At 46.3% G+C, this 25954-nt stretch overlaps 1 protein-coding gene across 12 annotated transcripts in view; it reads right to left on the bottom strand.

Annotated features, from left to right (window-relative positions):
• Nucleotides 1-25954, bottom strand: part of PKHD1 (PKHD1 ciliary IPT domain containing fibrocystin/polyductin) — a 409604-nt gene that overhangs the window by 346158 nt on the left and 37492 nt on the right. For 10 of the 12 annotated variants that reach the window (XR_012902469.2, XM_075923353.2, XM_075923339.2 and 7 more), the window contains 12 exons: nt 23861-24136; nt 22128-22217; nt 20578-20668; nt 17082-17224; nt 15701-15831; nt 12436-12620; nt 11257-11395; nt 8070-8215; nt 7477-7661; nt 5537-5659; nt 3692-3797; nt 1546-1824 (listed from right to left, as the gene is read on the bottom strand). Coding sequence is in view for 11 of the 12 variants with exons in the window: in XM_075923353.2 (XP_075779468.2) it covers nt 1546-1824; nt 3692-3797; nt 5537-5659; nt 7477-7661; nt 8070-8215; nt 11257-11395; nt 12436-12620; nt 15701-15831; nt 17082-17224; nt 20578-20668; nt 22128-22217; nt 23861-24136 (1894 nt within the window). In the remaining variant the exon portion in view is untranslated. The remainder of the gene's footprint in view (nt 1-1545; nt 1825-3691; nt 3798-5536; nt 5660-7476; nt 7662-8069; nt 8216-11256; nt 11396-12435; nt 12621-15700; nt 15832-17081; nt 17225-20577; nt 20669-22127; nt 22218-23860; nt 24137-25954) is intronic. The other 2 variants (XM_075923342.2, XM_075923343.2) reach the window with 1 other exon arrangement.

Raw genomic sequence — 25954 nt, 5'->3', positions numbered from 1 at the left:
GCACAGCGTGGAACCTATAACACATACCAATAAATGGGTCACACTTATACCAGTAGAGACTATGCCTGTGTGGGGAGGAATCTACCAATATAAAGCACTCTTCTACCAACATAACTGCTTCCACAGTAGGGCTTGTCCTGGTATGATTCTGTCAGTATAAAGAAACCAGACTCCTTACTGAAGCTGCTATATTGGTGCTGCTTTCAAGGCAAAAAAATTAAGAGATGACTTGATCATAGTCTGTAACTAATTACAAAGGAAAAGGTCAGATAGTAGCAAACTTTTCAATCAAGCCGACAAAGCTATAATGAGATCCAATGGTTGGAAGCTGCAGCTAATATACACACAAGCTAGAAATAAGGTATAAATGTTTGAACAGTGTGTGCGATTTACCACTGGAAGAGTTTACAAAGGGATGTGGATGGATCCTTCATTGAAGTTCTTTAGGACAAGACTGGACACCCTTCTAAAATATACTCTCTAGCTCTACCACAAGTTATGGGCTTGATGTAGGCGTCACCTGGTGGAACTCTCTGGCCTGTATTATCTTAAGGATCATAATGGTGCTTTCTGGACTTAAGCTCTATGGATGGCTTGGAAACGTTTCTTTTTCCGGAAGAGGAGGTAGAGTCTTTTTTCCTTTGATGTTATAAATGTGAGAGGAAAAAAATAGGGGCTTGTGTTTCGCTTTTTGAAGTTCTCTCACTAGATTCTGCAGCTGGTCAGAGAAACAATTTCCATTTGGTCACTCAAAATACATAGAGTTATACAGTAAACTTCCGATAATCCGGCACCTTTAAGAACCAGGGGGTGCCGGATTATCAGCTATGCTGGACTATCGGAAGGGGGGCTATGAGGGGTCTGGGATGGAGTGGGGGGGATGCGCCCCTCGGTGCTGTGGGACCAACCCAGCAGCACCCCAGCTGCTCTGCCCCAGACTTCCCCAAGTCAACCGCTGCTTAAACTGACTAGCAGCTGACTCCGGGAAGCCTGGGGCAGAGCAGCTGGGATGCTCCGCCCCGGGCTTCCGGGAGTCAGCCACTGGTCAGTTTCAGCAGCGGCTGAATCAGGGAAGCCGGGGGCAGAGCAGCTCCAATGGTCCGGCTGCCCAGAGCACTTCCGGGTTCCAGATGGTGCCAGACCATCAGGAGTGCCAGACCACTGGTTTCCGGACCACTGGAGTTTTACTGTAATTTGTTACACTTGGCGGGCAGCTTTCTAAAGGACATGAGAAAGTTAGCCGGGAAACTCTCACTCCTATTCAGAGCTGCAGCATACACCCATATGCATCCACACTGCAGGACAGCTAGCCAGGGATGTAGCACTTCCCAGCTTAAAGCCAGCTGCCAGTCTACCTGAGAAACATTGCCCCTAGAAAATTAAACTGTACTCTGTAGGACACAGGCAATGTACCTGACCAGTCCCATGTCAAGTGGGGAGCTGTGATGCTAAAGCCCCATACCCAAATATTGAAAAAAACCACTCTATCAAAAGCAATAATGCTCACAGCATTCAGGTGAGAGCTTATATTGAATTCAGACATACCAATCTCTGAAACAGTTGGAGGTTCAATAGCTTCCAGCGTGGGCTTCACCCTCAGGTAGATGGCCGGCCCATTGGTGGCATTGCGAGCAAACCCATAAGGTCTCACCAGTAATGTAACCTGGTACAGTCCCATTGGTAAGACATGCATCCAGCAAACTATACCCGTTGGATTCGAAGTCACGACTTGGCAGGTTGTGTGGTTCACCTCTATCTGCAAGGCGTGGCTGTCCTCAGCAAAGCCTGAGCCTGTGATAGAAACTCTGGTGTGGAGTCCGTCAGCTGGTGGGGGGAGGATAAATTAAAACAAAAAAGTTACAAATCTGTTGCTAAATAATGACTCCCAGATTTGCCTCCCAAGAACAACCAAGCTGCTTAGGCTAACTGTGAAAAAGCATTTACTGCAGCCTCACCACCCTAGTCAATCAAGTGCCTAGCAAAACCCACGACCCTGTCCTCCCCAAGCGAGCGCCCTATCCCCTAGGCCATGCGGGAACCCGCCCCGCCACCTTACCGTCGGGGAACCCGCCCCAACACCTTACCGTCAGGGCACCCCTTGTCATCACCACAAAACCATCATCACCACAACATAAATGATTCTTCCCCTGTGCGTCTCTCTAGCCTGTTGTATTCACCTAATATCTCTTCTCTTCTACTTCTATTGTGACCTCATACGGTACCTAGCACACTGGGGTCCTGGCCCACGACTCTTCATTAGAAATACCATGCTACAAGCAACAAGAACAGACGTCTCCTCCATTTACCATTTCCCTCTCTCTCAAGTCTATACATTCCTCTGATCTCCGCGAAAGCTGGGTGAATGCACACGACACTGTAATCAAGAGACCCCTTAACGTTCTCTTTGTTAAGCTCAATAGATTCAGCTCCTTGAGTCTATCTCCATAAGGCCTCTAATCCCTTAATCATTCGCTTGGCTCTTCTCTCAACACTCTGCAATTTGTCTACATCCTTCTTGAATTGCAGGCCCCAGAACTGGATGCTGTCTTAAATCAGCAGAGGCACAATGCCAGAGACAGAAATAAAAATAACCTCTCCCCTGCTAGTTGAGGTTGCTCTGTTTATGCATTCCAGAGCATCAAAGTGGAAGCTCACATCCAGCTGATTTCTTCCCCACTTCCCCACGCGTGTAGCCGTGCGGCACGGAGTCCGCACTAGCGGACATTTAAAAATGGTGGCGCCCGGCTTTATGCAAATGAAGCCCGGGAAATTCAAATCCCGGGCTTCATTTGCAACTCCGGTTGCCTACATTACCACCCTAGTTCGAACTAGGGTGGTAGTGTAGACATACCCTCTCTTTCTCTTCTTCTCCCCCTCCTGCCTCTCACTCAGGGGACCGCAGAGCCCAACTGGTCCTTTGGGCGCCGCACTCTCTGGGCTGCATGGGGAGCGCGGAGCCCAAACGGTCTCCCATGCAGCACGGGCTGCCCAGAGGAAACAGCCAGCATTTCAGGCAACAGCATTGCCCAGAGGGAAGAGCCGGAATTTCAGCGTTACCGACTCTCAGACATTGGGCTACTATATATATGATGTGGTGCAAAGGGAGTGTGGCCTGCTTCTGCACAGAGGCCTTTTTCCGAGTAAAACACCTTGTGCAGTTTATTTACAGTATTGGTTTCCACCGCCCTTAAACGCTACACCACAATATACCTACAGTCCCATGGAGCCCTCAGCTCCTGACGGAAGCAGGGAAAAGCAATCTGCCTCTGTCTATCTGCTTCTTCTCACCCATTTCCCCCTCTTCCTTCAGGTGTCTTTTGTATCATCTGCCTAATAGCTTAATAAATAGCCTCTCAGTTCACCTCAGCCCATCAATTAGGCGCAGAACGTAATGGGAGCTACTCTGAAGTAATTAATTAGAGCTGCAGTGACCAGAGTGCTGACCCAGCTGCTGTTGACAGTGCTTTGTCACAGGCCACATTTCCGCTTACCAGAGGATCGATCTTCCAGGGTTCAATTTAGCGGGTCTAGAAAAGACCTGCTAAATCGAATGCTGAGAGCACCTCCATCAGCACTGGTACTCTTCACTATCTATGGGAGCATTTCTCCCGTCAACCTCCCTCTGTACCAAGATCAGCTTAAGGTACGTCCACTCCAGCTATGTTATCCCATAAGGAGCAAATACCATTACCTAGTGAATACTCCACGTGGCTGACTAAAGGGGTCGCTTCCTGAGAATAATGAAAGGTACACGAACCAGAGCAGTGAGCTGGGATATCATTCACCACCACCACCACCTGGAAAGATGGAGAAGAAAGTCATTCCAAAAAAAGGAAGGGATCAAGGTTGTTAAAGTGCTGATAATTACACCCAGAATCATACAAAACGTCACTAGTTTCATTGCAAATTTGAAATTGAGCCCGTTTATTACAGGTTTCTCTAGTGTTCACTGTAGGCAAGGCAGGGCCCAGTTTTGAGGCCCATAACAATAACTTCTCTAGGCACTTGCTGGATCATTTACTGATAATATTCACAGCTCCTCTCCCAGCTCCAATCCTCCCAGTGGAATGCTCTGACTTACCCCACACTCAGCTCCTACCCATATGACAGCCTGTATAAAGTGCCCAAAAATACCCATGGGGCCCCTATTTATAATTCATTCCAGATCAAGTCTAAACATCTTAGCAGTCCAAAGCTAATGTTTTTAGCAGCTTGCACCGTAGAACTCCATCTGGGATCTGAAAACCAAGTCCTGATCTTGCTGCCTTTAACAGGACTTCACCAGCTCCCCACCCCGCCCCTCATGAAAAAGCATCTGCAATTCTGAACTGGATTAGTGATGCACAAGGTGCAACATAACCTGTCTCCTTCTCCCGCTTGCTAGTCCCCCGGAGCTAATGGGATGAAACACTGAACTATGCTAATAGCAAAAGTAGACTGTGTCAAAGACAAACAGGGAGCAGCTAAGAAATGTGCATGCTACTTCTACAGGCCCTTAAAAAAACTCTCATTCAATGTAAAAATCAATGGAGTGTTTTGGTATTTGCTATTAGTATTAAGCCAAGAAACTGTTTCAAATGAACAACAAACCTGACTGAGGAAATTTCTCTCATTTGTATGAAAAATATAATGTTCTGTCTATTTCACTACATACATCCACTGCCCCCAGCACTGCAGTATCTGAAAGTCTTACAATCCTTAATGTGTTTATTCCTATAATGCTCCTATGAGGGAGGTGAGTGCTGTTATCCCCATTTTGCAGGTGGGGAACAGAGACATTGTCAAGTGAAGTCACCTGAAAAAGATCACGCAGAAAGTGGTGGAAGAGCAGGGGACAGAACATGGATCTCTTATATCCCAGGCTAGAATCCCACTCACTAAGGGTACATCTATGCGGCATGGCTATTTTGGGATACCAGTGGTATGTTGAAACAGCTATCCTGCAGCTACAAAAGCCACCCATTATTTCAAAATATTTTTCGAAATAACAGGTGCGCTATTTTGCCATCCCGGTAAACCTCGTTTGCACGAGGGATGGCTCAAAATAGTGTGTTATTTTGAAATCTAGCACTGTGTAGATGAGCCAAATTTCAGAATAAGTTATTTCCAAATAGATTCGAAATAAGATACACGATTTGCATAGAGCTAATTGCGTATCTTATTTCGAGCTTAGGGTGCTGTGTAGACTCACTTAGGGTGCATCTTTCTCAAATCTTGCTAAATAATGGTCCAAACATTGAAGTTAAATAGAGTGTTACTTCAGTCTTTGGAAGTTATGACTATTGAACCCTGTATCAGTTTGATTTTAACAGTACAGTCATATATATGTATCATTAGCTCTAAGCCCCTACCTCATGGAAAAAATCACCCTCCCTTACTCATGGTTAGTAGCATCTTAATTTGTGCTTGGTCCCATTGATTTAAATGCCTTACTTATGCAGTAAAGCACTGCTCAGCAACTTTAAGGTGGCCGTATCTGTCGGTCAGACAGCAAGTCACAATGAGTCTACAGGAACTTGGCCAGTTAATTACTTACCTGCGTGTGGTTATTGGCAGTAGCTAGCATGTCCCCAAATATTGGTCCAATAAACACACCGCCATCATAAACTACACGTGCTGCAATGGTTGGGTTAAGTCCTGTGAGGTTTTCAGCAGAGACCTAGCATGCCGTGAAAGAATGAAGAACCAATTTTTTTCCCATACAGGTTGTGTATCATTTCACAAGCAAACCAAACTCACATAGCTCAGGATGGGCTGTTATTAGGGATGATCTAGATGGTGCTTAGTCCTGCTGTGGGGACAGGGCACTGGACTTGATGACCTCACCAAAGCCCGTCCAGTTCTAGAATTCTGTGTTTACACTACAGGCTACCTTGAATGAATAGAAATCATCTGTGTGCTCAGATAGCCCCACTGTGTGCTCAGATAGCATCCAACTCCCTCACCATCTTAGTGCATGTATCCTACAGCACACTGTTGCGATCTCTGTTTTATAGGCGGGGAACAGAGGCAACAAGGTTAAGAAACATGTTTTAAAGTCACATAGGGAGTCTGCCCTAAGGCACAGAACTGAACCCAGTTTTTCCCTCTCCCAGGCCTGTGTCTTTAGCCCCTGTAGCCAGACACGAACCCCATCTTGTCCCCCCCCCCCCCCCCGAGAGCAAGAGAAAGGCAGTCAGCCTTTGATGCTCTGGGAACACAGGTGTGCTGCCTGTCCCTGACTCGACCATAAACAGAAACCAGACAGTAAATGGGCTAGCTGACGACCCGGGGCCTCCCACCGTCCTGATGGCTAGTACCAGTAATTGACACGCCTGCACTGTCCCAGGAGATGAATCTTCGCCCATCATGTACCAGAGGTGCCCATTGTCTGCATTTTCCCAGGTGTGAATTATGCTTTGCACCCTTTGTGGGAAACTTGGCATTCAAAGCCATTTTTCCTAATTGGCCACTTGAGACCAGGAAGAAGCCTACATGACCCAAGGGGTATAAAGAGGGTTTAGTAGCCCACCCCATTTGAGCTCCAATCATCTATACCTGCTGGCAGGTATTGATTGTCTCCCGAGGTCTGTGGGATGCCCAACCTTGTCCTACTTCTTCCCGAGGGATTGAGAGAAAGACGCTGGCCACGCCAAGTCTGGATCGCAGGGGTAATATATACCTGCTATTTGTCTATTTTGCATGCATTTAATAAGAGCTCAAAGAACCAAAGGGCTCTGTCTACACTGGCATGAATTTCCGGAACTGCTTAAAATGGAATACTATTCCGTTTTCAGTTTTTCCGGAAAAGGAGCGTCTACATCGGCAGGCTGCTTTTCCGGAAAAGCCCTTTTTCCGGAAAAGCGTCTGTGGCCAATGTAGACGCGCTTTTCTGGAAAAGAGCCCCGATCGCCATTTTCGCGATCGGGGCTTTTTTCCGGAAAAGACTACTGGGATGTCTACACTGGCCCTTTTCCGGAACAGTGTTCCGGAATAAGGACTTATGCCCGAGCGGGAGCAGAATAGTTTTTCTGGAATAGCGGCTGATTTTGTACAGTAGAGCGTCGTTGCTTTTCCTGAAATTCAAGGGCCAGTGTAGACAGCTCACAGTTTATTCCAGAAAAGCGGCTGATTTTCCAGAATAAGTGGCCCAGTGTAGACACAGCCCCAATGTCAGCAGGGCCTTCTTGTGAAATACTGTAACACACAGGGGAGTTACTTCCTGACCTCAGGCTTACGCTTCAGAGCATGAGGGTTGGAGGTTTAAATGGTCATCTCATCGACTGTAATTACAGTTCCTGTTCTTAGTTGTCTAACTACTCTGGAACTTACAAAGTTCTTGTTTTCATAACCACCTGTGTCAGGCACTTTGCTTGAGTCTCCCTAGAAAGGTAGGTGACTAAAACCTCCAGGGAAATGAACCTTGTCCACACAGACCTACTGTCAGGCAGATTTAAAGGCGAGCGACGCTCCAGTTAAAAGAAAATGCCATCGTACATTGATAACAATCGGCAAGTCACCAGTCATGGAATTCCAAGTCAGCGTCCACACGTTTTGGTGACAAGTGCTCACGTCCTTGGTCACAGTGAAGTCACTGGTGTGGAAGTACTGGTGTGTGGTGTTCTCCGGGTTGCTTTGCAGGAGCTCGCGGAGGCGATAGGAGGAGATGTTCACGGGGATACCTGGGATGTTCATTATAAAACAGGGATATCAACAACTGTGCAGCCACAGGTCCGCCTGGACCAGACATGGGAAGGAATCTAGAGTGAGGGTGCGTTAGATTTATGCTATGCTAGAGCGAGATCGCTGTCCTATAACATACATTAGTGTGGGAAAAGCCTCTGAAGGACTGAGCTAAGCCCTAATGAAGTCAGGGGGTGTCTTTTCATTCTCTTCTGTTGTATTTTGGATGGGTGCCTAAGCCAGCATCTAAAAGTATCCCTCCCCGCTTTGGGAAAAGTGAAGAACTAGCAGCTGCCTGCGAAGGGGACCATCTGCCCGCCCTGCCTTGGTAAGAATGTTTGCAGGAGCAAGATCCCGGCTCTCCTTCCTTTGGCTCCCAGGAAAACAAAGTTTCATCCTCCCTTTACCTGGTATCACTCTACTGGGCAGCAGGATCCGGAAGGTCCCACCAAGAGGTGGGGATGCCACTTGCAGTCTCTGAACTGTCAGAGTGACACTTGCACCTTCTGTGGACACCGCCAGGTCATCGTCATCTTCTGAGCCCGCTCCCCTGCTGGAGAAGATTGGAGCATCTGAATCAGCAGCACTCAACCCCAACGCAATCAGCAAGGATGGGAGATTGCAAGCAAAAATTCAGTTGAGTGCATCAGCATCTCAGTGCATCTAATGATGGCAAGGAGGAGGTATATACACTGCTTACCATACAGACTGATTTGCCTGCAACTTTACAATTATTTTTTAAAACTCCTACTTCACCACTTTTGGGGGGGGGGGGGAGAATGTCATTGGTGGTGCAAGAGTGCCATCATGTGGTGACCGGTGTGAATATCAGCTATATAGTTCAATTTCACACATTTTAGTTCATAGATTTTTAAGGCCAGAAGGGACCATCGGATCATCCAGCCTGACTTGTGTAACACAGGACAAAGAATTTCCCCCAGTTATCCCTGTACAGAGCCCTATAACTTGTGTGTGGCTAAAGCACATCTTCCAGAAAGGCATCAAGACTGGAGAGTCCATCACTCTCCATAGATTGTTCCAATGGTTAGCAATCCGCATAGTTATAATTCTGTTAGCTCTAATCTGAATGTGTCAGATTTCATCTTCCTGCCATTGGTTTCTCTAATGCCTTTCTCTGCTAGATTAAAGAGCTCTTTAGTTTCCCCACAATTTCCCAGTTTCCCTCTGTCAGTATTGTTCAAGTCACCTCTTAATAGTCTTTTGACAAATACATTGAGCTTTTTTAGTCTCTCACTGTAAGGCAATCATTTTTGTAGCTTTTCTTTGTACCCTTTCAAGTTTAACATGCTTTTAAAAATGTTGACACCAGAAATGGGCACTGGTATTCCAGCCTACCACTCACAGGCTACATCTACACTGGCATCCCTTCCGGAAAAGGGATGCTAATGTAGCACGTCAGAATTGCAAATTCCGCGGGGGATTTAAATATCCCCTGCGGGATTTGCATTTACATGGCTGCCGCTTTTTTCCAGCTTGGAGATAAGCCGGAGAAAAGCGCCAGTCTAGACGTTATTCTCCGGAAAATAAAGCCTTTTTTAAGTAGGAATAAGAAATCCTCTGGAAAGGGCTTTATTTTCCGGAGAATAACGTCTAGACTGGCGCTTTTCTCCGGCTTATCTCCAAGCCAGAAAAAAGCGGCAGCCATGTAAATGCAAATCCCGCAGGGGATATTTAAATCCCCTGCGGAATTTGCAATTCTGACGTACTACATTAGCATCCCTTTTCCGGAAGGGATGCCAGTGTAGACGTAGCCACAGTGTAGTGGTATACCATAGTAAAATCTACCCCTCCCATCTTACTGTGGAGAGAGAGGGAGGCAGAAGGAGAGAAGGATAGAAGAGGGGGAAAGAAAGAAAGAAAGAAAGAAAGAAAGAAAGAAAGAAAGAAAGAAAGAAAGAAAGAAAGAAAGAAAGAAAGAAAGAAAGAAAGAAAGAAAGAAAGAAAGAAAGAAAGAAAGAAAGAATTAATTCAGAAAAATCTGAGTTTATCCACTCAGCTTTGTCCATGCTACAGAATAGGAACTTCTTTTTCTCTGTGTACAAGTGAAGACCCATTTACTCTGTACTAATCTACCATGCTGGGAAACCTAGCTGGTTTTGCAGTGCAGACAGGGCAGAACTGTATTTTAACTATGTTACCAAATCACTTGACAACCTTGAACTTTGCATAACTGTAACACAAACTACTCGCACTGAACAGAAGAGTTCTTGGGGATCCCCCTAAAATTATGGTCTGAATTGTGTCCGTTTCTCTTTTATTCTTCCTGATTCAGGCTGCATTTCTTTAAAACCCAAGGGTCTGATTTTTCAGAAGTGCTAAGCACACCACTACCATGGATTTCAATAAGAATTCCAGGTGCTCCTTTCTTTGTCTAAGGGTACGTCTAGACTACCGGGTTCTGTCGACAGACGTTTTGTCGACAGTATCTGTCAACAAAACTTCTGTCGACAAAGAGCGTCCAGACACATTGAGTTCTGTCGACAAAGCAAGCTGCTTTGTCGACAGAACTCTGTAGTCTAGACGCAACCCTACAGGCAATAACACCTTTTGTCGACAGAACTCTGTCGACAGAAGGTGTTATGCCTCGTAAAATGAGGTATACCAGCGTCGACAAAACTGCTGAGTTCTGTCAACGTTATGTCGACAGAACTCAGCAGTAGTGTAGATGCTGGTATAGTTTTGTCAACAAAAGTCCACTTTTGTCGACAAAACTCAGTAGTCTAGACACACCCTAAGATCTAAACTAGACAAAACTCTTTGGGACAGAGAGCATGTGTATGCATGAGCAGGTCACTTAGCACAATGGGACCCTGATCTTCACTGGGCCTCATGGATGCTACTGGAATGCCAATAGTAGTGTGTAGCTGATTCATTCAGACACACTGAGAGCTAGACTTAAAAATGAGACTGAAAAAAATAAATAAAAACAGCTCCACTCTGTGAGCTGTGAAAACACACTGTACTGTTACATAGCACACAGAGTGAACTGGACCTGGGAGGTCACGGAGGAGTTGAAAGTGGGGATTGGTGGAGTGTGTTTGGCTGGTTTTTAAGAGAGTAAGCCCAGATCATAAAATCTAAATCTAAAGTCCCTTAAAGTTCCAGGGTGCTCAGCCGTTATCTCCATGCTGAACTGAGGAGATATCTCCATGCCCAGCACAACATTCCAGCCTGGATCCAAATTCTCCCAGAGCTTGGGATTAGAAGTTCAGGTCTTTTTTTAAATGAACTAACTAATCGTTCTCTCTGTTCTGTTTGGTCCAGGGCCCTCCCTTCCTATTAACGACAAATGGATTTCTGGGGACACAGACCTCTGCCTGATCTGCTTTCAAGCATAGCTGAGGCAAGATGAGACCTTCTGAGGGTCTGATGGAAAATGAACAAAAGAAGAAACATCAAGCACTTGCAAGAGAGAGAATAAATATTCACAGGAACAGCACCAGACTGGATCCAATGCGAATTCCATCTTGTCCAGCATCCTGCCTTGGACAGAGGCCAGCACCAGCCATTCTAGAGGAAGGTATGCGAACCCTGTTCTAAACGCACGTGAGACAATCTGCCTCCAGTTCGTACCTCAGTGACAGAAGCGGGAGATCGCTGCCACAGCCAGCCACCAGCAAGGAAACATTGAAGATGGGCGGTGACCCCATCACACACACTTCTTGGATAACATTCCCACCTGGACGAGCTGGTCTGGGATCCCTTTGAAAAACTGAAGGAGAAATATTATTCATTAGAGACAGCCGAGGATTTTCAATTTCAAAATTTCAAAGTTGTTTCCATTTCAGAATTGGAAACGGACCCACTGAAGGGTGTTTTCTTTCATAATTTTCCATCACATTGGCCACTTTGTATCAAAAACATTAGTGAAAGGTTTCATTTCCTAACAACTCAGTGTTTTCAGGGAGCTCAAGAAGGTCAATCACCCATGGTGATATAGGAAAACCTCGGAGTTACGAACACCTTGGTAATGGAGATTTTTCATAACTCTGAAATGATTGTAACTCTGAACTAAATAGGAGGCTTAGTCTTTCAAAAGTTGACAACTGCACATTGCTTTAATTCAGCTTGGAAACTTTACTATGGAGAAGAAAAATCCTGCTTTGTCTTTACTACATTAATAACTTACATTTAACAAAATACTGTACTGTCTTTGACTTTGTCTGTTTCTGCTGTCTGAGGCTACGTCTTATACTGCAGCTGTATTTCTGGATGCCGGAGGTTTCCCAAAATAGCTATTCCGTGTCTTTTGGGTGCTCCCCTTATTTCAAGATATAACAGGCTCACTATTCTGATGTCCCTGTAAATTCATTCCATAAGGAGTAAGGGACATTTCAGAATAGTGATTTATTTCGAAATAAGTGCTGTGTAGACAGTACCAAATTTCAAAATAAGCTATTTTGAAATTGACTCAAAATAAGAGATGCAATTTGCGTAGCTCAAATTACGTAGCTTATTTTGAGCTACAGGTGCAGTGTAGACGCACCTTGACTGCATACTTCCATTCCAAATGAGGTGTATGGCTGACTAGTCAGTTTGGAACTCTGAAAACTTACACAGTAGATAGAACCTCAATGAAAACAAAACAAATGTAAGTGGATGTTTTTTCAAGAAACTTTATTTTCAAAAAAATGCAGGGCGGTTTTTGGAAAGAAAAAGATACCCTCTCAAAAACCCAGCTCTATTACTGATATTCTGTAGGGAAGGTAAGTGCTTAGAACATCATCAACAAAGAGACAGGGATTCAGTTACCGGCTACATTCCTGTCCGCAATGATAATTTCATCGAGGTAAAATGAGCTGGATGTCTCCTCGCCTCTCTCAGGGATCAGCATGTCGATCTGATGCACAAACACTGGGGAGTTGGCTTCAAGATCCCAGAGGGATTCGGAGCCATTGAAACAGCCTCTCCAGAGGTCAGCACACATGAACTTCCACCTGAAAGGCATTCAGAGTACATATGACTAATTGCCAGCTTATGGGCAAGGCAGCTGCCTAACTCTTATACTCAAGTGGGTGCTAATGTGATGGCCACCATCTTGGCTGATACATGCAGAATTAAACCAGGGACCTCCGGAGCTATAAGCAGGAGCTATAGCTAGAGGAGCTATGATGCAACAGCCTTGCTGTGGATCAGCACCGAGGACCCATTATTCACACTTACCAGTGGGTTACCCAAGGACAGCGCCTCCTCATGTTCAAATTGTTTTAAACAATATTAGAAATTAGAAGATTTACCTGGAGTTGCTTGGGCCTTTCAGGGCAAGGGGCTAAGGGGTACAGGAGTCAGGGCAGGAGGGGAGGGGTTCAGGGCTGAGGATAGGAGTGCAAGAATGAGGGCAGGAGGTGGGGGCAAGGCTGGCCTGGGGCAGCAGAGGCCATGCTGCCCAACTGATGGCTGACGTTCCTGGCCAGACCAGAAGGGGGCAGGATCTGAGCTATCCAGCCAGCAGCTGCTCCGCAGCTCTGCAAGGCTGTCAGAGGCACACTTGCTTGCCCCCCCCCCCTTTTCCCCATGGTCATTTGGGAGTACAAGTGTGCCCAGTGCTTACTGTGGTCATTGTGTAACTGTCCCTGCTAACACAGCCCTCCCTTCCCATCGGATGAGAGACAAATCGCATCCCATGAACATCCCATTGTCGTGGCACAACCAACCCCAGGCCTTGCTTAGTTTAAGTTCTATTAAGAAGAAGCTGCCTACCTAATTCGGTGGTCCTAGCTCTTGCCATTTAGCAGGAGTTCTTGAACAAGCAGACTCACAGATGGACAGATGGAAAGGGTACAGAGAAGAGCGACAAGAATGATTAAAGGTCTAGAGAACATGACCTATGAAGCCAGGCTTCATGAACTGGGCTTGTTTAGTTTGGAAAAAAGAAGATTAAGGGGGGACATGATAGCGGTTTTCAAATATCTAAAAGGGTGTCACAAGGAGGAAGGAGAAAATTTGTTCCTCTTGGTTTCTGAGGACAGGACAAGGAGTAATGGGCTTAAAGTGCAGCAGGGGAGGTTTAGATTGGACATTAGGAAAAAATTCCTAACTGTCAGGGTGGTCAAATATTGGAATAAATTGCCAAGGGAGGTGGTGGAATCTCCCTCTCTGGAGATATTTAAGAACAGGTTGGATAGACATCTGTCAGGGATGGTGTAGACAGAGCTTGGTCCTGCCTTGAGGGCGGGGGGCTGGACTCGATGACCTCTTGAGGTCCCTTCCAGTCCTATCATTCTATGATTCTATGATTAACAGACAGATGCACAAACTTGCTCAAATATATAGTAGCTCTCAGCCTGTTTGGCATGCGGGAGGGAGAGCCGAAGTGTCTCCCATATGCCCAGAGCATTCGAATGCTCGAATTGCAAGCCTTTCTACCACGGGGAGCTGTATTATCACCTTGCCAGTACTCAAGGGCTGTACCTAGTAAATTTTGTGCTTCCAGAAAGAAATGCAACACCACATGCAGTTTGCTCACACCTCTCTGCCTTGAGGAACTCAAACTAGCCATTGCTTAACTTGATGAAAAGCCTGCATTAGTCAGCTTTTCTCTTCCCCTGCAGACACACAGAGAAAAGGTGGCCCAGAGTTGCTTTGCATGGTAAATTTCTCTGCACTTGTCATGCTTCACATCACTCTCCCATGCCTTAAACCAGGGGTGGGGAACCTCAGACCCATGGCTTGCCTGGATCCGGCACTCGTGACTCAGGGCCCCTCCCAGCATTGAGGAGCTCATGCTGGTGCTCCAGCCCCTCTGATGCACCCCAGGGGCTGCAGCACACAAAATCTACTAGGCTGGGCCCCCTAAGTTCTGGTGGGCAAGGAGAACATGGGGAGTGTCTTTCTTCTTCTACGGGTGCATCTACACTGAATGGGGAAATGGCCATTTTTCTGGAAAAGCATTACTTGCGTCCACCCTGCTATTGAAGGATTTTTCCAACGGCGGTAAACTTTTTCGGAAAAAGGCATGTGTGGACGCAGAAAAGGGAGTTCTTTTGAAAGAAGAGGCCTCCAGGAAATAACACAGGTGCCCTCGTGGCCACTCCATCCAGACTAATCACAACTGAAATGCAAGATAGCGTCCACATTGACTGGACACTATCTTTCGAAAAAGCAGATCACTTTTTTGTTGTGCTTTTGCTGTGCGGACGCTCTCTTTTGAAATAAGCTGTTCCAGAAGATCTCTTCCGGAAAAGCGTCATTCGAAAGAAGCTTGCAGTTTGGACATAACCTCAGGTCGGGGTCTACAGTGAAGGTTTGTTTTTTCTGCTTCTCACTTATGTGCAGCCCCCGACTGATTTTTCTGTGGGTGAGTGGCCCCAACACAAAAAGGTTCCCTACCCCTGAATTAAACCTCCATTCCAACTGTGGCAATCCCCACAACCACCTTGGAAAAACTGTGGCAACCACGCAAAAGCTCCTGAGGGATTGTGGGAGTATAGCAGATGTCAAATGCTTTTGATGGGTATGGCAAACTTCTCCTAGGGCCAGTCCTCTCAGCTAGTGCAAAAAGGTCAGAATCTTGTCTCCACTAAACACAAAGGCTGTGTCTAGACTGGCATGATTATGCGGAAATACGTTTAACAGAAAAGGTTTTCCGTTAAAAGTATTTCCGCAAAAGAGCATCTAGATTGGCACAGATGCTTTTGTGCATAAAGTGCTTTTGCGCAAAAGCATCTGTGCCCAGTATAGACGCGCTTTTGCACAAGAAAGTGCCGATGGCCATTTTAGCCATCGGGCTTTCTTGCACAAAAAATTAAGGTGCCTGTCTACACTGGCCCTCTTGCGCAAGTATTCTTGTGCAAGAGGGCTTATCCCTGAGTGGGAGTGTCAAAGTATTTGTGCAAGAAGCACTGGATTCTTACATTAGAACATCAGTGCTCTTGCGCAAACTCCCACGCCAGTGTAGACAGGCAGCAAGTTTTTGCCCAAAATCTTGCCAGTCTAGACGCACCCAAAGAGGACTAGGCGTTGGTGTGCAGGGAGCCATTTGCTGAAACTCTACCACATGTATTTGCATATTGGATACCTTTCAGGAGTGGTTTCATTCAAACTCCACTGGCAAGTAAAATTCTTCTGCATTGTATTCAGAAAGGCGTTGACATAGGACACCGAAACATAAAGGGTATTGCTCACATTACCTTTATATGCAAAGCACACCTAAGAAAGGGGAAGGAAAACAATACATTATTGCTGAAGGTTTATATTATGGTTCAAATCCAGACCACATTGGCAGGGACTGGCTGTTATTGCCCATTGATCTGTTTGCATTAGGTGAAATGAGTTACTGCTCCTCATCCAATTTCTCATGTACAGAAGTTTATGTTGTAATGCCCACCATTTTACTGATAGTAATTGGCACTGCTGTTGGCATAAAAAAGATGACTAAAATGGGCATTGAGAATAATATGTCACTCTCTGCCCCACAAAGGGAGTAATAAAAATAATACACACGCCCAGCTCTCATCTAACACTGTACTAAGGCAATCAGCATTGTTCTGCCCATTTTACAGATGGTAAAACTGAGGCACAGAGAAGTGTCTTGCCCAAAGTTATCCAGCAGGCTAGTGACAGAGGTAGAAATAGAACACTGGTCTTCTAAGTCTCAGGCCAAGGCACTGTGAAGGATACATCTACACCGTGGGCTAAAGTCGAGTTAAGATAGGCAACTTCAGCTACATTAACTGTATAGCTGAAGTCGAAGTAGTTCAACTTGGCTTTAGGCCCTGTCTACACAGCAGGAAGTTGTAAGAAGAATGCTCTTCCTTCAACTTTCATTACTCCTCGTGAAATGAGGGTTACAAAAAAGTCAGAATAAAAAGCCAATTATTTCAAAATTATTTCAAAATAACAGGCTTGCTGTTTAGACGCACACTCTTATTTCAAAATAAGCGTGCAGAGTAGACATAGCCCTAGTGGGCCAGAGAGCCGAGTATCATACTAGACTGGAAATTAAATGACCTGAATTCTATTCCCAACTCTATCGCTGCCTGCTTACATGATTTTGTACACGTCACTCAACCTCTTTGTGACCTAAACTGTATACTGAGGACGATGCTTACCTAGCTTTATGACATACTAGGAGTAGTATCGATGCAAATCTCTACAAGTATTGAGCAGGGTTACAGCACATTAAAGAAGTAACTTGGACTGGCGTGGACCATGACACGTTCTCTGGTTATTTCCAGAACAATCAGTTTCCAGGGCTGACAATCTATCACCTTTAATAAGTAACAGAATTACTTTATGGATGAATAATGTTTGCTTTGTCATGGCCCAGGAAGATACAATCTTGCATGGGTTTGGGGAAAATGGCAGAGAGCCTCAAATTCCTAATGTGTGTCCATTTCTTATGTTATTTGGTTCTGTGCCTTCCTCCACGTTTTGCCCTACTCAGAGAGGTTACTTACATGTGTGTACTCCGTGAGGTCGTATCTCGGTAAGGTTGAGAGAGACATTTTTACGAGATGTTTTGGCTGATAAACACTGAACCTTCCACAAAAGGGTTCTGTCCAGCTGACAACATGTCCCTCAGTGGCAGAGACGTCCTGGCCTATCAGTGGTAAAAATGAAAGGGATTAGAGGCTTGGGAAAAGATTCAAAAAGCCATGCAGGGGCTGGATGCTTGAAGGCCGGTGAATGCAATTTTGTGCCTAAATTGTGAATACTTGTGTACCCAGTGATGCGCATCAGATTGGTGCACACACTATAGATCACGGTTTCCCAACCTATGGGTCAGGACCCAAATATGGGTCGCCATTACATTTCAAAAGGGTTGCCAGGTGTCTCCCCAGGTGGCTCTTAAGGAGCCATTCACATATTTTTTGAATTGCCCTGGGTCACCAAGTCTTCCTGAATTGTCAAAATGGGTCCCCATCTGGAAAAGCTTGGGAACCGCTCCTATAGATACATGAGAAGCCTACCTACCATGATGCACTGAACCAGGGATCGTAATAGCTGAAAGCAGTGTTCTCTAAGATGGGTGCTTATGAGGCCACTCAAGAGAGATTCTAATGCTGCCCAGCTGGTTAGCAGAGGGCCCACAGCTAGATTTGTGTTTTCTCTTGTGGTGCACATTCAGACACTCCTTGGTGCACATAAAATTTATTCCACACAAGGCTGGAAAAGATTGGAGGAAACATTGGCTGAAAGCATGATGCCCCTGCAGCTTGATCAAAAGAGTCAAGCATTGTAGGTGAGGTCTGCACCAGATGCAACTCCTCAGTGGGTTAGGCACAGAGAGCCATGTCACACACACACACACCTCAACCAGTGCAAATCAAGCTCATCAAGATAATTGGAGTTCTATATTGACCCCAATTGTAAGCTCAACTGAGAAGAGCAAGTGAAAGTTAATAGCATATCATAACACCCTACAATATTGATGGGAAATGGTGCAGAAGGGAAACAGATTGAAAAAGTCTATACAAGAATACCTAGTGATATAACAAAAGGACTTTTTTAAGATTATCCCTGGTAAACAAGAGAAGCATGGGACCGGAACTCATTGGACCAAAATTGGTGTTTTGGAATTTAGGCCTACTTAGTGAACAAATACTGAGGTGATTGACTATTTTGTCCACCACTCACGTTTTGTGGGCCCAAAAATGGTTTTCGGGAGAAAACTGATGAATGGGAAGGCTGAGTGACTGAAAGACAAGAGCAGGGATAGGAGCAAACTTCACCATCATGGCTGCCCCCCTAATCTCCTCGGACCCCAGCATGTCACCACTGTGCCTTGTCCGTCCTAATCCTGAGAAATTTCCTCACTGTGCTAGGCCAGAGATAGGGACCCAAATGATATCACCACATCCACCAACTTGAACTAAATTGTCTTCATCCCTTGTGACTTTTTCCATCCCCACCTTATTTCTTCTCCTTCCTTCTCTCTCTTTTTTGCCTTCTATTTAATAAGAGCGTTGCTTGGCTAGCCAAAACTGAGAGTCTGCCCCAGTCTACACTACAACTTCAGTTAACCCCCGTCCCCACCCCAAGGCAGACTATATAAGCAGAGCATCCACAGAATTAGAAAGCTGTACTCCTGCTTTCCATCAGGAGTAATGCTAATCCCACAATAGTTATTTTGAAATAGCTGTAGTGTGGGTGCTCCTGTGCCGCTGTTTTGAAATAGCTACTCCCTAGAGTAATTGGAACGAATTACTCCCCTGTGCTTCTTGGGGCTCTAAATCCGAGGTAGTGCATCCACATTAACGAAGCCTGCCTTGGATTAATTTCAAGGCTTCCCGGTAGTGTGGACACGCTAGTTCGATTTTGTTAAATCGGGAGTTATTCAGTTGAATTTAGTAATTCTGAAATACTTCCCTAGTGTAGACATGACCTCTGTGAGCAGAGAGGCAGAGGTGTAGCAAGGGTGTTATGTGCCCGTGGGCAAAGGCAAAATTTGCACCCTGTCCGCCGCCACACGGTGGGGCCCCAAATTTGGTGCACAGCTGAGCCCAACCCTGGGAGAAGGTGGGGGAGCTTGTACCACGTCTTCCTCCACTCCCTCCAGTTTGGGGCCGGGCTCCCATATGTACTAACCCGCCAACGGAGATGGAGGAGGATCAGGCTGGGGGCAGAGAGGTGGGGAGGAGGCTCCAGGCACCGGCCGTGGGCAGAGGAGGAGCAGGAGAGCTGAGGGATGACAGGGGGATCAGAGGGGGGCTAAATTGGCACCCCCTAGTGTGGCACCCGGGGGCAGCTACCCCTCCCACCCACCCCCCTCACTACGCCACTGCAGGGAGGCAGTTAAAAACAATGCCCTAAGAAGCCTTATGCTGGGGTAAGTTTGCCATAGAGTGGCTCATAAAACCATGTGATTTGTCAGTGTTTCTCCAGCAGCGAGGCTCAAGCAAGAGTCCAAAGCAGAGACAGAAGCAGTGTTTTCTATCTTTGCTGTTCTTTTCCTTCCCTGTTTGTGTGTGTATGGCTTAAGTTGTCTTCCAGGAAATGAGATTGGACTAGAACAGTAGCTCCAGCCCATTTCAACTGATTTTTTCTTTTTTCCCCCCAAAAGCTCAGTTATTACCCTCTGCACTACCACCCAAAAGACTCAAAACAGGGAATTTTTTTAAAGCCTTTGTCCCGCTGACAGAAAAGGAAAGAAGGGAAGTTGTTAAAATGAAAGTCTACTTAATACTTCACATTTTAAATGCTTTAACTCTTCTATTCTTTGCTGTATCTTTAATAAAGGGTTAAAACAATTTATGGTGTGTTTGTCTCAAACCTTGTTTAAAACTATTCTATACTGGACAGTGGCAGAGTCACGTTTAACAACTTAACTCTTTGGGCCCATTTTGTCCATCTAAATTAATACAACAGAGGTAGACTTGTAGACTAAGGTCAGAACAGACCATCATGATCATAGAATCACAGCAGAATAAGGTAGGAAGAGACCTCAGGAAGTCACCTAGGAAAGAATTATCTATAGTAACTCACAGCTCTCCCCATCTAGTCTCCCGATTACATTAGACACATATCTGTGCACAAACCTACCTTTGAAAATATGGTACCAGAGAACTTCACACAGCTGTAGAACCTACATAACACAGCACTTTATGTCCCTAATGTAAACTGTCCCTATACACCCTGATATTGCAAACATATAATTTGCTTTGATATTGGAAGCAGCTTGTTTGTGTAATAAAACAGATTGGGAGAGGGAGGAAGAATCAGTAATTAACATATTAGCAATACTGGTTTTAATACCAGTTCAACAATTCATTCCTGTCTAAACTCCCTCACTTTAAATAACACAAACTATTGATAAACCAGGAGGAAAATAAATGTGTAAAACCATTAAGAGCATAACAGCCCCACCACCACTCACACAAAGGTCTTGTTTGGTACATGAAGAGAAACACACTGCTACAGAATGTGTGTCTGAATTTTTTTTAAATGCATTACCTTCCTCAAAGCCTTTCCAGAGAAGGAATTTAGCAGATAACGGCTTCATTTCACATTTCACTGAAAGAAGCTCCTCTATCGCTGTTTGGACCTATAAAAATAATATTCGCAACATGATCATTGTCAGTTAACTGTGCAGCAGAGAGAGTAGAAATGCTCATAAAGTGGTCACTGCATTTAGTTAAATTAGCCAGTGTTGGAAAGAGTGTTGATCTAATAGAATCATAGAGCTGGAAGAGACCTCAAGAGGTCATCAAGTCCAGCCCCCTGCACAAGGCAGGACCAATCCCAACTAAATCAACCCAGCCAGGGCTTTGTAAGCCGAGACTTAGGTAGCCAGGAAGCAGAAGAGAAAGATCCATCTTCTTTCATATAGCATGGGGTGGCATGGACAAAAAGCTAACACTTCCTATTGTACCAGCTAGCCCTGGAGATGGAGGGAATGAAATCAGATTCCGTATGAACAGGCCTGGAAGAACCAGCTTAGATATTTAAGAACCATCCACTTTTGACCAAAACTGAAACCAAAGCTGGGTGTTTAAAGGGCTTCTCAAAACTTTACAATTCCCATTATGCTGTACTCCCAACAAATTGTTCCACTTTCACATTCCCGCTGGGATCAGAGACAGGTGATGGATACTACGAAGAAGGCTATTCTCAAAGGGTTCCTTGGCTGCCCAGAAGCAAGCAGGAAGAAAAATACCCTAGGAAAGCCAAGTTCTCAAGAGATGTGCAGCCCAGCCAGGTGGATACATATATATGATCAGAGTCGTCCTGTCCATAGGACGAATCAGGGTGGCCGCCCCAGACCCGCCGCTTTTGGGGGCCCCGCAGTGGTCACCCCATTGTCCTATGGATGGGAGGGACCTGAGGGATTGTGGGGACCTGGTATACAGTGGCAGGGGTTGCCCCGCCCTGTCCCCACTCACCACAGGGGTGGCAGGAGCCAGAGTGGCCTAGCAGCCTGCTCACTCTGCTTCGTCACCCTCTCCTGACCTGTTGTGCATGGCTTCTCACCCCAGGCTGCTCTACTTCCTGCCACCCATGGAGAAATAAGGTGCAGCGGGCTGGGAGGGCAGTGTAGGCTGGTAAAGCAGGCTACCCCAGTCCTCCAGCTCCCACCATTTTGCACGGTGAGTGGGAGGGAAGTGAACCCTGTTGCTGCTGCACCAGCCCCCCTGGAATCTCCAGGCCATGTCACTCGGGGAAGGAGGTGAGGGGGTGGGAGCAGAACAGGGGTGGGGCTTGGGGAAGAGGTGGACCAGGGAAGGGCATTGAGTGTGGGTGGTTAACTACTAAAGCAAGCTATCAAGACACACTGCCCAGAGACATAGTGGATTCTCCATCTCTTGGTGGCTTCAAATTAGAGCTGTACAGCCAGAAGTGTGCAATTAATACATTTTAAAAGCATTCCCAGTAACTGTAAACGTCACTGGGATTATAGAAAAAGATCTCAGTCTCTAGGCCTGATCTTCAGCTTGTGTTAGTCAACACACCTCCATTGCCTTAAACCACATGAGTTCTGGTCCTCTGTGCTTAATTCTACTTACCTGAGCAGCTGTGACATTTGTGGCCAACAGGTCACTGGACACATTGTCCCAGGAAATACGGAACCATCCAGTACCAGACAAAGTCAGCATCTGACAAGCAGGAAAAACAAGAACAAACTACATGAGCTACATACACATGATTGGTTAATTCAGGGGATCTTTACATAAGCAGAGTTCTGCCCTTCTGAGCTCTGCCAGACAACACAAGTGTCACTGTGTGAGCTCTTGCAATTCACACTGAAAGCCTTGGTTCTCAGAGTGTAGAGGCAACAAGTCTGAGGCCTTGTCTTTACTTATCTGGAAAGTCCAATTAAGATACACAACTCTAGCTACACACCTTACTTTGACCTTTGGCACCATCTCCACAGCAGGATATCGATGGGAGAAATGCTCCCATTGACTTCACTTACTCGCGACATGTAAGAGTTCCAGCATTGGCAGGGGTGCCCTCAGTGTTCCATTTAGTGGGTCTTCTAAAAACCCATTAAATCAAACACCAGAAGATTGACCAGCGTCAGTCTTCCTGGTAATGACAATGTAGCCAAAAGAATCTGCCCAGTGTTACACAAACCAGTGGCAGACCTAGGACCAGACCCTCAGACTCCTACGGTGTGTCTAGACTACAGGGTTTTGTCGACAAAAGTGGACTTTTGTCAACAAAACTATACCTCCGTCCACACTGCCTTTGAGTTATATCGACATAACGTCGACAAAACTCAGCAGTTTTGTCGACGTATGTAAACCTCATTCTACGAGGAACAACGCCTTTTGTCGACAGAGTTCTGTCGATAGAAGGCATTATTGCTTCTACACTGTCCTTTGCGTCCACACCGTTATGTCGACAAAGTGGCTTGCTTTATCAAGAGAACTGGATGTAGTCTAGACGCTCTTTGTTGACAGAAGCTTTGTCGACAGTATCTGTCAACAAAACTTCTGTCGACAAAACCCTGTAGTCTAGACACATCCCTAATGCCCGGTCTTGAGCTTTTATCCACTATAATAAGAGTTCTTCTAGCTACTAACTCTTTTTCCAATCATAAGTCTTTTTTATTAGCTGATTATTAATATAAGTTGATTCAGTTCCCAAGGTGACACTTTAGCTCCATGTTTGCTAGGAAAAGAGATGTGGCCCTACCTTATATGAGTTATAATAAAATTCTAGTTTTAACACGTTAGTTTTACTTTGACCTGCTAATCTGCTAACTCATGTTAAAACTCCAAACTGACTTGTCTCCACTAGGATTTTACCTCATGTCAGTTAATTTGCATTAACAAGCACAAGGTAAGAACACTGGGGGTGAGGGTGCGGGGGAAGTCTGGTAAAGACAAGACCTATACCAGTGTTTCTCAACAAGTGGTCCAAGTGCCCTTAGGGGTACCTGAGAAGTCTGGAGGGTATGTCAACACAACTGAAATTTGGAGAAAACTGAATTTTTGTTTAAATTTTACAGCACTTTATTATTTTTGTACTTCTTACACCCAAAAATTTCATCGCCCACCTGACTACAATTAAGTTGTTTAACAAAAGTGTTGCGATAGTAGGGGGGAAAATTGTGTGTGTCTGAAAACTGTACATACCAAGGTACTTATGACTTGATTTTTTTTTTTTGAAAAAGGGGTCCTTTATAAAAAAAAAAAAGGTTGAGAAACACTGGCCTGTACAATAAAGATTTGCTGTACAATATATGGTGTAAATAGCATTTCAGGCAAGGGATCACAGATGTGGCCCTGACCTGTATCTCTGGAAGCCGGTGAGCAGTGGCCCGGATTTCGTGCCTTTCTCGGAGGTAGGTATTCACCACGTCTGGGTTTAGCCAGGTGTTGTGCAACTGCACCCCAACTCGCATTCCGCTGCTGGGTGCCTTCCCATGATGCCACGCTTCCAGGTAGTACTTTGAGCCACCCAGCAGCTCAAGTTTCTGGGATTTGGGCTGCCAGCTCTTGTTCCAGTTCTGCTCCCAGTGCTCAGACCATTTAGAAGCCCCAGCAGGAATAGAAGCAACTTTCACCTTTGTTCAAACCAACAAAAACAACAAGATAATTACACAGCAGGGTCTGGCTCCGAAAAACTCGAGAAATGGGCCTCCAACACTGGAGAGATTAAGTGCCAAAGACAAAGCAGATCATATTCACAGCCCTGAGCAGATGTCTGCAGCATTCCTTCCTTTTGTGTAAGAGAAAGTCTCAGTCTGGTAGAGCGCTGTGATCTAGGCCAGTGGTTTTCAACCTATAGGTTACGACCCAGAACTAGTTGGGGTTGGTCCTGTCTGGGGCAGGGGGCTGGACTTGATGACCTTCTGAGGTCTCTTCCAGGTCTATGGTTCTATGATTCTATGAACTGGGGGGTGGAATGCCAGTCTTGTTGCTGCAGGGGGAGCAAGTGACCAGTGGGGGTGCTAAGGCAGCTACCTACCTGTCCTGGCACCGCAGACTCTGCTGCACCTCGGAAGCAGCCGGCAACCGGCCTGGCTCCTAGGTCGGTGGATTGCCTAGAGCGCCATGCATTGCCCCTGCCCTGAGCATTAGCTCTGCACTTCCACTAGCTGGGAGCCTGCTGCTGACTGCTTCTGGGGCACAGCATGGTCTGCGGTGACAGGAGACGCAGGGAGCTGCCTTAGCACCCCACTGCACCACTGACCAGGAACCAAGGTGAGCCCCTTCTGCCCCAGCTCTGACACCCCCAATGCTGGAGCCCCCCTCCTACAGCCCAAAGCTCTCCACCCGAGAACCCACACGCCAGCCAAATTACGTTGGGTTGCGGCATCCACAATTTCCTTCCACTGGGTCATGAGAAAAAAAGTTTGAACACAGCTGCTGTAGGGATCTGAGCGGAGTACCAGGAGGCAGAGACTTCTCATCTCTCACCCCAGCCCTAATCATCACTCACCCTGTGGTCTGTAAGCATGCATAGCACAGGAGACTCTGCCGGCGCCCAAAGAGATTGGAGAGGGCAGTACTGATGCTGGGGTGGCACTGGGCAGTGTGTTTGCTGATAAAGAGGATCGTGGCTGATTTGTTTGTCCTGGACAGCAGTGTTGGATTGAGTCTATGATGAATTCCTGCCTCCCCAAAGGCTGGCAGGTGGGTTTCCATCCCACCCCAGGCGAGAGGCAGGAGTTTGGAGCTCACTCCCTGCAAGGAATACGGCCACCCTGCATAATGGAACAGGGACTCGGGCCCTTTCATTGTCTGGTGTTCCAAACACTCTGGGCTTGCTGAAGCTGCTCTTGCCCACCGGGGGAAAATGGGATGCCCTTTGAAATGGGATGCGGAGTGGTTCACTACTTGCCGCGCCATTCCTGCTGACTCCCCCTTGCCGGACGCCTTGCCCCCTCTCCTCTGCCCTCACTTGCAGGCCGGCGGCTGGGTTTTCCCAGCCGGCCCGTCACTGGCGGCTGAGCAGGGCTTCCCCAGCCTCCCTGCAAACCCCCGCTCGCCGTGCTGTTCTCCGGCAACCTCCCGCCTCGCCAGATGCAGTGAGGGTCCCGGCAGACCCATCATAGGGGCATACTCCCAACCCAATCCTCCTCCCCTCTCTTTCCCTTCCCTTCCCCAGAGCCAAACACCTCCCCTCCCTGCTGTAACCCAGTCCCCTTTCTCCCCCAACCTTATGTCCCAGTCCCAACAGACACCACCGCTTGAAACACTACCCCCACCTTTTCCATTATTTTCAATGGGAAAATTGACCCCGCAAAACACGTTTTCACTTAACACGATCATTTTCTGAAACATATCTATAGTGTTAAATGAGGAATTACTGTATTCTCCAGTATCCCTTCTCCAAACACAGTCCCATGCTCCAAATCAGAGGGGGGCTGGCACCAGGA

Source organism: Pelodiscus sinensis, chromosome 3 (genome assembly GCF_052426305.1).
Source record: "Pelodiscus sinensis isolate ZL-2025 chromosome 3, ASM5242630v1, whole genome shotgun sequence".
NCBI classification, from domain to species: Eukaryota; Metazoa; Chordata; order Testudines; family Trionychidae; genus Pelodiscus; species Pelodiscus sinensis.
The sequence above is the reverse complement of the archived record's forward strand: the minus strand, read 5'-3'. Positions and strand labels throughout refer to the sequence as shown.